The sequence below is a fragment of the Watersipora subatra genome, chromosome 4 (genome assembly GCF_963576615.1).
Source record: "Watersipora subatra chromosome 4, tzWatSuba1.1, whole genome shotgun sequence".
Lineage (NCBI taxonomy): Eukaryota > Metazoa > Bryozoa > Gymnolaemata > Cheilostomatida > Watersiporidae > Watersipora > Watersipora subatra.
Window position 1 is genome coordinate 52,720,837 of NC_088711.1, and position 13,536 is coordinate 52,734,372.

General features: G+C 35.8%; 1 protein-coding gene across 1 annotated transcript; it reads right to left on the minus strand.

Moving 5' to 3' along the window:
- Positions 1 to 7,892: 7,892 nt before the first annotated feature.
- On the minus strand, positions 7,893 to 8,285 carry LOC137394342 (sperm acrosomal protein FSA-ACR.1-like). Its single transcript, XM_068081056.1, has one exon. It carries the CDS (start codon positions 8,283 to 8,285, stop codon positions 7,893 to 7,895), a length of 393 nt encoding a protein of 130 aa, XP_067937157.1.
- Positions 8,286 to 13,536: the final 5,251 nt, after the last annotated feature.

A 13,536-nucleotide genomic window follows, 5' to 3' on the forward strand; every position in this document is an offset into this window, starting at 1 on the left:
GGCTTAGTGAAAATCATGTGATCTGAAATGAACGTGAGCATGACTATCATTAATCCAAAACAAATGTAATATTTCCTGTTTGAGGCTAGCTAGGTGATGTTGCAAATAAAGTTTAAAACCTGGCACCTGGGTAGATTCTTAAAAACTATTTGCAGTGTCTGGGGATTTTGAAGCCACCATAGCATTTACAGCATGTCTCACTTGCTGAGTCTGCTTGCATTTTAGCTAACCATAAAGCTTTGCGCAGAATAGAATACTGTAGAGCAAAGTAGACAGAAAATAGTAAATTCATCAAATATTTGTAAATTGTATATGCTAGCAAGAGCAAACTTTAGGAGAGTAAACATTTGATTTGTCTTTGATTGGTGTATAAAGCATCAAATGTTATAATCTTGTTATTGTATATGACCAGCAGTACTGAATAAGTTTCTTTGTTCTCCAGATTTAACTCCTGATTCTTCGATATTACATAATCATAAGCAAGACACTACAGGCTCAAGGTATGACAGGCAAAGATTGAGAAGCGATAACATGTTGGGCCAGACAAATCGCAAACAGCATAGAATATTCACTAATGCCGTGAGACTTTTTCAAAGTAATTATGGAAAAAAGAGCAACTATCAGTAACACAAAGTACAATTAGATGGGTTTTCCAAACATTGAAACTGTAGATAAAATTTACAACTGAAGTTGTCAATGACCAGTTATAAAATAATTCTCATAAAACTGATTAGTTCAAATTAGCAATCACAATAACAATAGAACAATAAGTAAATTATTGCACTATTGATATCTAAAATTAGTTTGCTACACTGCAATCTATAAAAAATTCTTGCGAATGTCAAATAGGATGTTTCCATGGGAAATATTTGACAACATTGATCTATGTCTGTATAGTTTATGATAACAGTGATCTTTGTGTGCAACATCAATTCAGATGTAATATTTTGAAAATATGATCCGGCTTGATTATTACAGGCGGTTCACTTTATTTTCTCTATATAAAACATATAACATTACTCTTTGGCGCCTGAGCAGTAATTTGATGCATTTTTAAAACTATTTATATTGGCAAATAAGTACGCACTTTCTTAAAAAGATTGGCATAGTAAAAACAATGTGATTTAAAGTGAATGTGAACATGAGTATCATTAATACAAAACAAATACAATTTGTTCTGTTTGAGGCTAACTGGGTGATATTGCAAATGAAATTCAAAATCTCACGCCTAGGTAAATTATTGACAAATTATTTGCAGTGTCTGTGAAATTTACAAGCTACTATTTTATTAAAAACATGTCTCACTCACTGCATCTGCTTGGTTTTTAATTAACAATAAAGCCTTGTGCCAATAGAATATTATAGAACGGAGTAAATGGAAAATAATAAACTCATTGAATATTTGTAAATTGCATAGCACAAATTTTATGGAAGTAAACATCTTATTTGTCTTTGATTTGGTGTGTAAAGCATCCAATGTTATAATCTTGTTATTACAGATGACCAGCAGTACTGAATAAGTTTCTTTGTTCTCTATATTTAACTTGTGGTTCTGCGATGTTACATAATCATAAGCAAGACACTACAGGCTAAATGTATGACAGGCAAAGGTTGAGAAGCGATAACATGTTGGCTCAAACAAATCTCAAATAGCACGAAAATTTTACCAATGCTGTGAGAGTTTTTTAAAGTAACTATTAGAAAAACAAGCAACTATGACCAACAAAAAGTTAAATGAGTCGGTTTTTCAAACATTAAAACTGTAGGTAAGCTCTCCAACAGAAGTAGTCAACGGCCCGCTATAGAATAATTCTCATAAATTGTTTACTTCAAATTAGGAATCACTATAACAACAGCACCATAATTAGTTTATTGCCCTATCGCTATTGATATCTAAAATTAGTTTGTTACAATGCAATCTATAAAAAATAATTGCAAAGTTTTTGGAACAAAATTAAAAATAGCAAAATAACAAACGTTTGCCTTTAAACTTTTTTAATTAAAACAGCGCAAGTAATAACTTTGTCAAGAATAATTAAAAAAACAGTTAACAAGAAATTGCTAGCAGTTTTGCCAGTGTGATTTTGAAAATCTTTGACCAGGGATTTACTATTTGGTATCTTTTAGTGATCAACAGAAGTTTTACTTTCATTTTGTGTTTTAATTATAAAAAATGTTTTTCTTTATATTGGTCTAACTTCTTTAGATTTTTTATTGTTGTGAATTTTTACAAATAGGTAGCAGCCTCTCTTGCTTTATATAAAACAAGCAGATTGCCCGAATTTGCACGGGTAATAAAAATGACGGTTTCAAATGAAGGTGTTTTTTTATCTCTGTGTACTGCATTTATTTCTGTGTACTTTTTATATATTTGTGTAATTTATACTGTGCCTGTTTCAGTTCTACTACAGCTCTCTACTGATTGCAATATTCTTGCTTATCATATCAATCAAGCTTATGAGAGAGTCATGTAAGTTATGCATTGTTATGTTAAAACAATGCATACTTATTATAAATGAACATACAATAAAAGACAAAAAGACACTGATATTTATATATAGATTTTCAGTATGCATTGCTTAGGGTGCTGAGACGTTAGCTAAGCGCATTTGGCTTTGTATCGTATAACAAACAAAGTTTCATGCATTCACTGAACCGTATTAGGCTCTTACATATATACACTACTGAAATCCAGCTAAAATTATATATGATGAATACTACAATAAAATTAAAAAAATTTTAATATGTTGCATTCCCATGAATGAAGTAAAAATAAACATTAAAAAATCATTCATGTTGACGATTATTTGCGGTCAGTATTTCACACCCATTTAACACCCCAAAAAATATTTTTATTGTTTGCGAGTATGCAAAAACACTTTGCTTTTTTGTATACTTAATTTTTTGCCAATTTCATGTGCTTGGTGGACAATTTTATGTGCAATCTCATGTGCACACTTTCACAATTATGCTATTAAAAGTTATGCATGACTTCATTTCTACTTCAAACTCAGTTCAAAAGTTCTATAGTTGTCTATGAAATCTTTGTTGAGTAATAAATATACATATTATGACACTTTTTTAGTTTACTTTTAGGAACTATTAATGATGATACACATGTATGATGTACAAAGGATAACTCAGCGTTAAGCCATTAGCGATTGACATAAACAGACAACAAATTTAATTACGTTACTGAATTAATTTTGTTGCCGTATCTCATTTTATACTGCTAGCAATGCCAGTCATCAACATATTTACTTTGCGTCAGCATGAGTTAACTATTAAAAACAAAAGTAAAAAGAACAAGTGAGGTGATGACAAGCACTTTTTCAAAAATCCAAAAGCCAAAAAGAATTAAATATATTCATTAAATGTTGACACTGCTGCTTAGTTTTACACATTGATAACCGCAATTGGTTAAACTAGAAACTTGTATAATTCCATTGTTTTCAAGCCATACATGAAAAGCAAGCATAGGGACATAAGAGTTTAATTACAATCAAGCTTTAGATAAAGAGATTGGTATTGTTAACATACTCAATATAAACTTGATGAAATATATATATTTTCTAAAACAACTATAAGTATTTTCGATGAGGAGCGATAAATGTATGGCAGAATTTTCCATGTAGCTGTTTCATTCTCTAAAGATATACTACCTTGTCAAACAGCAACGAAAGTTTTTTAGTGGAGCTGATGAAAGAATATTACATAGTAAAAAAGTTCAATGATGGACCGTTGGTCTGAGAAAGAAAAAACAGAAAATTTCATTGAATTCTAACAACATACAGATCTCAGATTACAAATTTGCAGAGACACTTGAAATTGGTTTAATAATGTTTGTTTTAAATGTTTTGAACCAAAATTATCAGACATTCAAGTTAACTTTTAAAATATATTTTAAATCAGAATTTTGACCATTATTATTCATAGATATAGAAAAAATGTAAACGAGTTAGAGAAAGCATTGGAGGCTACATGTTTTATTTTAATATTTTATTCAGTCTAAAAATATCAAGGAAGAATGATGTAGTAAAGTTCTTGCAAAGACGTACAATGGATCAAGATTTGAAGTCAATAAAGTACATGTACAGAGATCTTATGCTTAAGACTATGTGAAATTAACCTGAGATTTTATGCAGCTATAACTTATGTAAGAAATGTAAGTAATGAATTCAAACAAATCTTTTGAATAATAAAGCGCAATTTTTTTTATTGCGTATAAACTACAACCATACTAAAAATAAAAGCTATTAAGTAAAGAAGGATGCATATGTGAGAATATTTGAAAAAGTACAAGAGCTCTCAAGGATTATTAAAGGCCTGAACTATTGAAGGAAGCAAACGAGACACACTTTCAAATGTCTGCTGAGCGTGTATAACTGCTGACCAAATACATTATATTGTAAAAAAAACTCTGCAAATGCTAAACTACAAAATACATTTGTAATGCAGAAGAGCAAATATAGCCTTTAGCTAAACATAAGTTCAAAAATAGTGTAAACGCTCAATTTGCTTCCGAAGCTACATTTAAAAAAAAACTCACAAATATTGTGACTTTTCACTCACAAATATTGTGAGTTTTCATCTCTTGTAATTTCATTCTTGTAGCAACTCGCAAATATTGTGAGTTTTTACAAGGTAGAAATTAGCTCCCCAATAAGATATAATGTCCCCAATTGTTAGGTAAAAAGTTTCTATGAGAAGAAAACTCCGAAAATATTTGCCTACTCACAAATGGAAACAGGTCAAATGTGTGTAAGAATTTAACAAACTTTATGGGGACTTACATATTTTTTCACACACCCACACTCACAGATGTTCTCGTACAATTGCAGGCAATTGGGGACAGTGCTCAGATTTTGTCGGGAGTTGGATTAAACTATATATTTTTTAGTTTTTTATAAGAAAAAAGGGTTTAAAAGATTGGGGACGTCCCCAATTTCCGAACGTCCCCAATTTGTCTGTTAAATTCCGGTGTGAGTCCCCAATTGCATGCATTTACAAGTTCACACACACACACACACACACACACACACACACACACACACACACACACCCAATGATCGAATGATTTTTAACATTATGATGAGAATCAGCTAACTCATATGAAGTTTGATATATGCTTGATAACGGCATTGTATTTACCATCTGTATAAATTTAATCCCTTTATCTAAATAGAAATGTCTGACAGTTTTCAAATATACGAACTTTTGTACAAGTTCAAAATTAGGAGCAGAGATGGGAAGCTCGGGGGGGGGGGGGGGGGGGGGGGGGGTTGGAAATGGTGTAGATTGTGGCCTTGCTCAATCTCAATCTCAAATGAGATGGGTGTCTTAAAACCCATTATTATTTAAATCCAGACTGTAAAATAATGTCAGTTATTTATGAAAGGTATATAAGCTATATAAAATTGCTTGTAGCTTGTTACACAATGTTTAAATAGGCTGAACTCTGGGAAAAATGAGCTCAAAAAGCGCGACTTTATCACAAGCTAGCGTTGTTATCGCGCTTTCTTAAATATGCAATGTTAAATAGCTTATCTTCCTTTCAGAAAAGACAGATTATTTTAAGGCTAAAATTAGATATTAATGGATTTTAAAACACCCATCTCTATTATTCTAAATCGGTCTAAACACCCCTACGTAACTTCTGTTCCTGAAAAGCTAGGTTACTTCACGTATTTATGGGCGGAGCTTGTTGTGCGGATTGTGTTGTTTTGGAGACCGATATATAAATGATGTAAAAAAGCCTTCATTACTCTGAAAGTTAGTAGACTAAACTTTATTTTGAGTACAAAATCGGAATCAGTGTGTCTGATTTACCTAGTAAATAACGATAAAAGTTGTACGTTACAGTTATGGTTTAATATTTTGTGTCTTCATTTAATATTTTACAGCTTTGAGAAATTTGGTTTTGTGACAACTGAGTCCTTTGTATGCTATTTTAGTAATAACAAGCTTACATTATAGCATTCTGTTAATTAACACAGCAAATCTCCGTATGTAAAACTATTCAAGCAAGTAAGTGGATTTTAGGCTGCGGCTTAGGTTAAATTTACCACCAATCCTTCATTTTTTCGTGACGTCATTCTATCATTGTCTGCCATCTTTATGGACAACTATTATCGTTAAAAACATGAAACTTATGCAATTAATTATTGCAAACAATGCTTTTGTTTGCAAATTTTTTATTTTAGTATCAAAACAACACCGAAAAAACTTATTAATCAAGAGAATGACGATCGTTTTCTACAAAGATGGCGGCTTTTTCGTGGGTGAGCGCATGTGCAAACAGGGTGATGACGTCAAAAAAACGATGGATAATTTTTATTGTGCCAAGGTGTTGCTAAAGAAATGAAATATTATAGTCTCATTTGTAATACCTTTATGTTGTTATTGCAGGGAACCTCCGTCATGCAGCATTAATTTGTTCCAGTGATGGCATCGTAAGGCGATATGACAGATAGAGGTATATAAAAATACATAGAAATTATTTAATGCAAACACCTCTTGGCTATTAAATATCAAAATTGTATATATGTAATAAACATATTAAATTTAGGAACAGAATAGTATATATATTAACCTTGGTACCTATAGTCAGCAGCAACCAACTTAGTGGTTATGATCTGCAATAAAATGTAACAATACTAGGTATAATACAAAAAATTTGTTATCGTTTTAATTTATTGTTTTACGAAACACGAATAATGCTAAATTTAGAAAGGGAGAGAGAGCTTCGTATCTCTTTCACACTCACGCTTTTCTCACTCACGCTTTTCTCACTCACGCTTTTCTCACTCACGCTTTTCTCACTCACGCCTTTCTCACTCATGCTTTTCTCACTCGCGCTTTTCACACTCGCGCTTTTCTCACTCGCGCTTTTCTCACTCGCGCTTTTCTCACTCATGCTTTTCTCACTCACGCTTTTCTCCCTCACGCTTTTCACACTCACGCTTTTCTCACTCACACTTTTCTCACTCACGCTTTTCACACTCACTCCTTTCTCACTCACGCTTTTCACACTAACGCTTCTCTCACTCACACTTTTCTCACTCACACTTTTTTCACTCATGCTTTTCTCATTCACGCTTTTCTCACTCTCGCTTTTCTCACTCGCGCTTTTCTCACTCACGCTTCTCACTCACGCTTTTCTCACTCACGCTTTTCTCACTCACGCTTTTCTCGCTCACGCTTTTCTCACTCACGCTTTTCTCACTCACGCCTTTCTCACTCACGCTTTTCTCACTCACGCTTTTCTCACTCACGCTTTTCTTACTCACGCTTCTCTCACTCGCGCTTTTCTCACTCACGCTTCTCACTCACACTTTTCTCACTCACGTTTTTCTCACTCACACTTTTCTCACTCACACTTTTCACACTCACTCCTTTCTCACTCACACTTTTCACACTCACGCTTCTCTCACTCACACTTTACTCACTCACGCTTTTCTCACTCACGCTTTTCTCACTCACGCTTTTCTCACTCACGCTTTTCTTACTCACGCTTCTCTCACTCGCGCTTTTCTCACTCACGCTTCTCACTCACGCCTTTCTCACTCACGCTTTACTCACTCACGCTTCTCTCACTCACGCTATTCTCACTCGCGCTTCTCTCACTCACAATTTTCTCACTCACGCTTTTCTCACTCACTCTTTTTTCACTCGCGCGTTTCTCACTCACTCTTTTTTCACTCACACTTTTCTCACTCACGCTTTTCTCACTCACGCTGTTCTCACTCATGCTTTTCTCACTCACGCTTTTCTCACTCACGCTTTTCTCACTCACGCTTTTCTCACTCACGCTTTCCTCACTCATGCTTCTCTCACTCGCGCTTCTTTCACTCATACTTCTCTCACTCAGGCTTTTCTCACTCACGCTTTTCTCACTCATGCTCGCTTCTCTCACTCACGCTTTTCTCACTTACGCTTTTCTCACTCACTCCTTTCTCACTCACGATTTTCTCACTCACGCTTCTCTCACTCACGCTTTTCTCACTCACGCTTTTCTCACTCACGCTTTTCTCACTCACGCTTCTCTCACTCACGCCTTTCTCACTCACGCTTCTCTCACTCGTGCTTCTCTCACTCACTCCTTTCTTACTCACACTTTTCTCACTCGTGCTTTTCTCACTCACACTTCTTTCACTCATACTTTTTTCGCTCACTTGTCTCCCCTCGTCTTCTTTTCCTCGTCTCCCTCCTCCGCTCTCTCCCCTGTCTGCTCTCTCCCCCGCTCCGCTTTTTCCCCTTCTCTGCTCTCTCCCTTTCGAGTTCATTGTTGTTCCCGCACCCTCTGTTTGTGCTCCCTCATTCTCCCTCCCTAAAACACGACATTAGTACGCCGATGTCTTGTACTAATCATAATAATGCTCTTTTCAGATATCAACAAGTTTTTGTGGATGGTACGTATTGGCGGCTCAACACCAGAGGGCGCTCACATAAAGGAAGCAGACTACTACACTCCCCAAGGAGAGTTTTGGATTGACAAAGATGGTTCTCCCAATCTACTCAACTGCCTCATGTACAAGCTCTGTTTTTATAGATTTGGTTCAGTCTACACCGAGCAGAGTGAGTGTATATTTGTTTCTACAATACTGATATTTGTATATCTCAGTTTGAGAAATCGATAGTTTGTGAGAGTGTGAAGGAAACTGCTGGTTCTCTTTACTTCTCCACAAGACAGTCAAGAAATGCAAATAAACACACGGAGTCTTTAGTCATCAAATAATATATATTTCAGCCTAAATATAAATTAATTCATGAAAGCAAATGAGTGTGCAACAATTGTCAGTCATGCAGACAGACTGCGCTGCTCTTCCGGAATGATCTAGGCAGGCTTTTATATGCTTCTTTTCACGGTAGGTTCCGGCTCCTGCTTATCGCCTCTAGACATCTTTCTTTGTGATGTAACTCGAGTATGTCACTCGGCTCTGGAATCTAACTCATAATGGGGTCAGTTGAGCTAAGCAAAATGTAGCTGAGCGGACTCACTTTCACTATGTTTCCATGGTGCGCAGTACTGTGAAGCAGTCCCTTCCGAAGTCGAGGGAATTGTACATTTCCATGCTGCGCAGTGGTTTTCAGCAAATTAGCAGAGAAGAGAAATTGTATAAATGGATTCGCCTGATGGAGAAATAGAATCGATCATGGATACCGAACGTCAGAAACGGTCTTTTTATGCTTCTGTATCATTATACTTTTATTTACAATACACATTCACAAGGTTTTACAAACCTTAACACAATTTTTTATAAAGTAATATATTTTTAATAAGTATTTTTTAAGTAATAAATTCTTTAAACGTTAATTTAGGACTTGCCACCTATTTTTCGAAAAGTGTTGGCATCGATAACAAAGTCTTAGAAAGTAATCACCGCATCATCCTCGTGGGTGCAGACCATAATTAAATATAGGGGAAAGAAGATTGTAAAAATAGAAAAAAACAAGATTAGCGGAATAACATTTGTACTAGTTCACGGCCCTCGAAGAATCCGTCTCCACGGCATGAGAGCTATGCGCAGCCACTGCGCAGCAGCTGTTTCCTTGCTGCGAATTTGCACTGGCTTCGCACTGATCAGTGCGCAGTGATTTCAGCGCGAAGCCGCCGTTTCCATGATTCGGAGAGGGCGCCACTCCGAATCACTGCGCATCATGGAAACATAGTGTTTGTTTATAACAACTGGGACGGTCCCTTTGCCATGACAACTTGATTCTGTTTGCGAGCTGACAATCGCTTTGGCTTAAAATACATGCCACTACTTATTGATCTTCCAGCCAGACCGCTCGGTGTTGGTGCCTGGCTGGTGGCACTACAATAGACAATTAGAATGTTGGTATATCTCCTACAGAACAAGGTATTATTTTGTCGGAGTAGGTTGAAAATCAGCAACTTTGCGATGCTTACAATTTTGTGCAGTTTGTTATGACATTCTGTGCTTCATCTTTTTTTGCAAATTTGTAGCCAAGCCATCAGGATACGATAGAGTACGTAACGCTGAGATTGGTAATAAGGACTTCGAACTCGATGTTTTTGAGGAGGCATACACCACAGAGCATTGGATAGTTAGAATATACAAAGTAAAAGACTTGGTCAACCGAGGCGTATAGAGAACCCATCTAACCTTTTGTATAGTTTCTCAGCCTCATGCTAGTACATTCTTTAGCTTACGCAATGGCTCAGCTACAGTGACACAGATGTCTCTCAGAGATGCATAGTATCTGGTTAGATTCATGTCATGGAGAACTCTTTATAGCCTGCTAGTAACTTTCCTGAATGCATGATCAACTTGTGATTTGTAGCATCAGTAATGATTTACAATGCTGTTTTAACTTAGTTGTACAGTTCAATAAAGCCTATGCATTCCTTGGTGGCCTTCATTATATCAATTATGTCTGAGGCTGCCTAGTGGATGGTTCAAATATCAGGTATCTGATACCAGGGCTCAGGTATCTGATACCAGGGCTCGGGTATCAGATACGATGGGTAGATACAAATCAATTCATAAAGGAGTCTTTTATTTGAATAAAGGAGAATATTGTTTGAGTAATCTCCTAGTAAACACAAGCTAAATGAACCTATTGATATTTAGCAGGCCAGTGCTAGCTGAATACAATATGGGCAAAACTAATGTCTAAACAGCTCTATCCATCTCTATAGAATACAAATTCATATCTTCTGACCACGAAGTAGGCTGGCCTCCCACCTTCATCATAAACAGGCTGTATAACAGACTGGTTGTCTAGGTTAACCCAGGTTCATCAAGACATTTACATGGGTTATTTCTGTGTTAATAAATCCCTCTTGGCAATAGGTTACTACTGAGAAGCATTAGGCAACTATTGAGAACAGGTCAGCTCCATACCACTATTCACAGTATCTCCTTACGGTTTTCTGTTCTACTGTTAGTCTTGCCGTATTTGAATAGAGAAGACCGTCTAGAAGCTTCCATTTCTATAGAACATGCATTTGTATTGCATCACATATTACTAACTAAAAAGTTGTAAATACTCAACATAATCTACTAATAGTTTGGAGTGTGTTCTACAACGGATGGAAGCATTAACATGTCAGAGCTTTGAGCATGCAACTAAGGACTACTTGTTGTCTACTCTAATACTTGTACTATGATTAAATACTAAAGTTATAGTTTATTAGCTGATTCAAACTCCATGCATTGCATCTATTAAACATCAATTTGTGATTATTATCATTATAGACCCAACTGCACTATAATTGTAGTAATGCTCATTCACTTGGTTGTGGACGACCGGGTCTATAGCTGAGTATGTCCTACACAGCTAGCCGACCAACCGACGGATAGAGGGTCAGCCAAAGAGACTTGGACCAGACCAAGACTAGCAGAGACTGGGTCGGGTGGAAGTATGACCAGCTTGATGCCAGAGAGTGGAGAACAGAGTGGCTGGCCACTGAGCTGGCACCTGGAAGACCAATCAAAACATCGCCAGAAGAAGGCCATCCTAGAGATGAAAGCGGAGCCTAACCCTCCCGCGATATAAAAGAGGCAAAACAATTGATAGCCAGGCAGAGCATGGAAGATGGCAGATCACTGTATGCACAAACATTGGCTGTATCTTTATATACATACTTCCTATAACGTAAATTCTAAATAACGTATAGAATTTATGTAAAGTCTTTGCTTCGTACTACGTAAAAAGTTCCATATAATGTAGTGTCTATAGTCTGGTGAGTTCTCAAATTCAATTCGAATGTTACTCAATCTCGCCATGGCTTTTCCAAAAAAATGACTCATGTAAAGTGTTATAACTACATTTATTATATATGCAACTTTTGCAACATTCTAGTTCGTCATTATAGAGCGTCAGATTTGTCAGCAGAAACGAGAACAGGATAGCTGCGTAATCGTTCATGAACACAAAGGCGACACTGTAACCCCACACATTGGTGCAGTGGTTACAGTGTCGATCTACCAATCGGGATGTGATGAGTTGGAGTACCATCGACAGTTCTGTTTTATCCTAACCTTGACCCTTGGGTACAGATAGACAAACCGTTAGCACCGCTCTTCATAGTAAACATATTTTTTGCTTTGCTTTATTGTAGATGTATAAAATATTTGTTATAAGTTTCACTTCGCAGATATAATTTGCTGCTCAAAAAATAAGCAAATCGTTGTAAACGATCGTCGAAGGTATGCAGTTCCAATCAACTTATCGTAAAAATTACCGCAATCATGGTCTATAAAAACAGGGAGATTGATCAGAAATAGGAGAAAAGCTGTCGATGCAAACCAATAATGCTGCAGTTACGGTACACATATTGAAAGAGTTAAGTGAAGTTTTTCCTTTTTGTTTAGCCAGAGGCGTGAGTTTGGAAAGATCTTGGAACGGAATATGTATATTTCATGTATCTTACTATTCTTATAACGTAAAAGCCCTATAGCGTAACGATATCCCTAACGTTTCCGGAACGAATTATTTATGCTGTAGGAGTGCCTACTGTATTTATTTATTTAAAATATATATCTATACCTCTCTACTCAATCAAGCGGTTGGTCTATTGGAGAGCAGTAAAAGGTTGGCGGCAGTTCCTCAGCAATAGTATGTCTCAATGTATATATATATTAGCTTAGTTCACTTTTGTGTTACACAATTTATCATTATCGAACCGACTGCAGTATAAATGCAACAATGCTCATTCACCAATGTTAGCTTGGTACATAGTTCACAGCAAAACCTTTTTGATTTATCTACTCAGAAGATGAAAGTAGTTTTACCAAAGTTACTGATTTCTATCTTTCTGTCTTACAGCCAGCCTACAGATTCCAGCAAGTGTACCTCTAAAGGCCTATGACTCATGAAATGGCTCGCTATCAAAAGTTATGAATATAAGTGTTGGTTTTATATTAGTATATCGTATATAAGTGTTTGTTTGTTACTCAATGGCTCAGCTCCAGTGCCATGGATGTCTCTCAGAGATGTATCTCTGAGAGTATATGTATAGTATATGTCCAGTTATACGAAAACAAAAGTCTTGCAGACAAGTCACACTAACCACTTTGTCACACCGCTGCCATTCTAAAATATAAAATAAATGTAGGCATACTTATTACACCTGTCAGATCTTTAATGGTGATTGGTTAAAGTATGCAGGCCTCAGCGAGCACACTTGAACTTATAGAAGTAAAGGATATACCTAGACTTCATCAAAATTCTATATATAGAAATATATATATAAATTTATTTATATAGATATCTATATAACGATATTATGATAAATATTGAACTTGCGACAAATACCACGAATTCATCAATAAGTTTCTTATTCGGACACTCTACCACTGAGCTAGAACGGCATAGTGATAGTGAGCTAGAACGACATATATATATATATATATATATATATATAGTCAAAGTACATATATAAGTAGCCATATATATATATATATATATATATATATATATATATATATATATATAGTCAAATTAGATTGAATAGGAGGCCACTTTGAAAAATATATCCACGATATAGGGCTTTCGGATAATAGG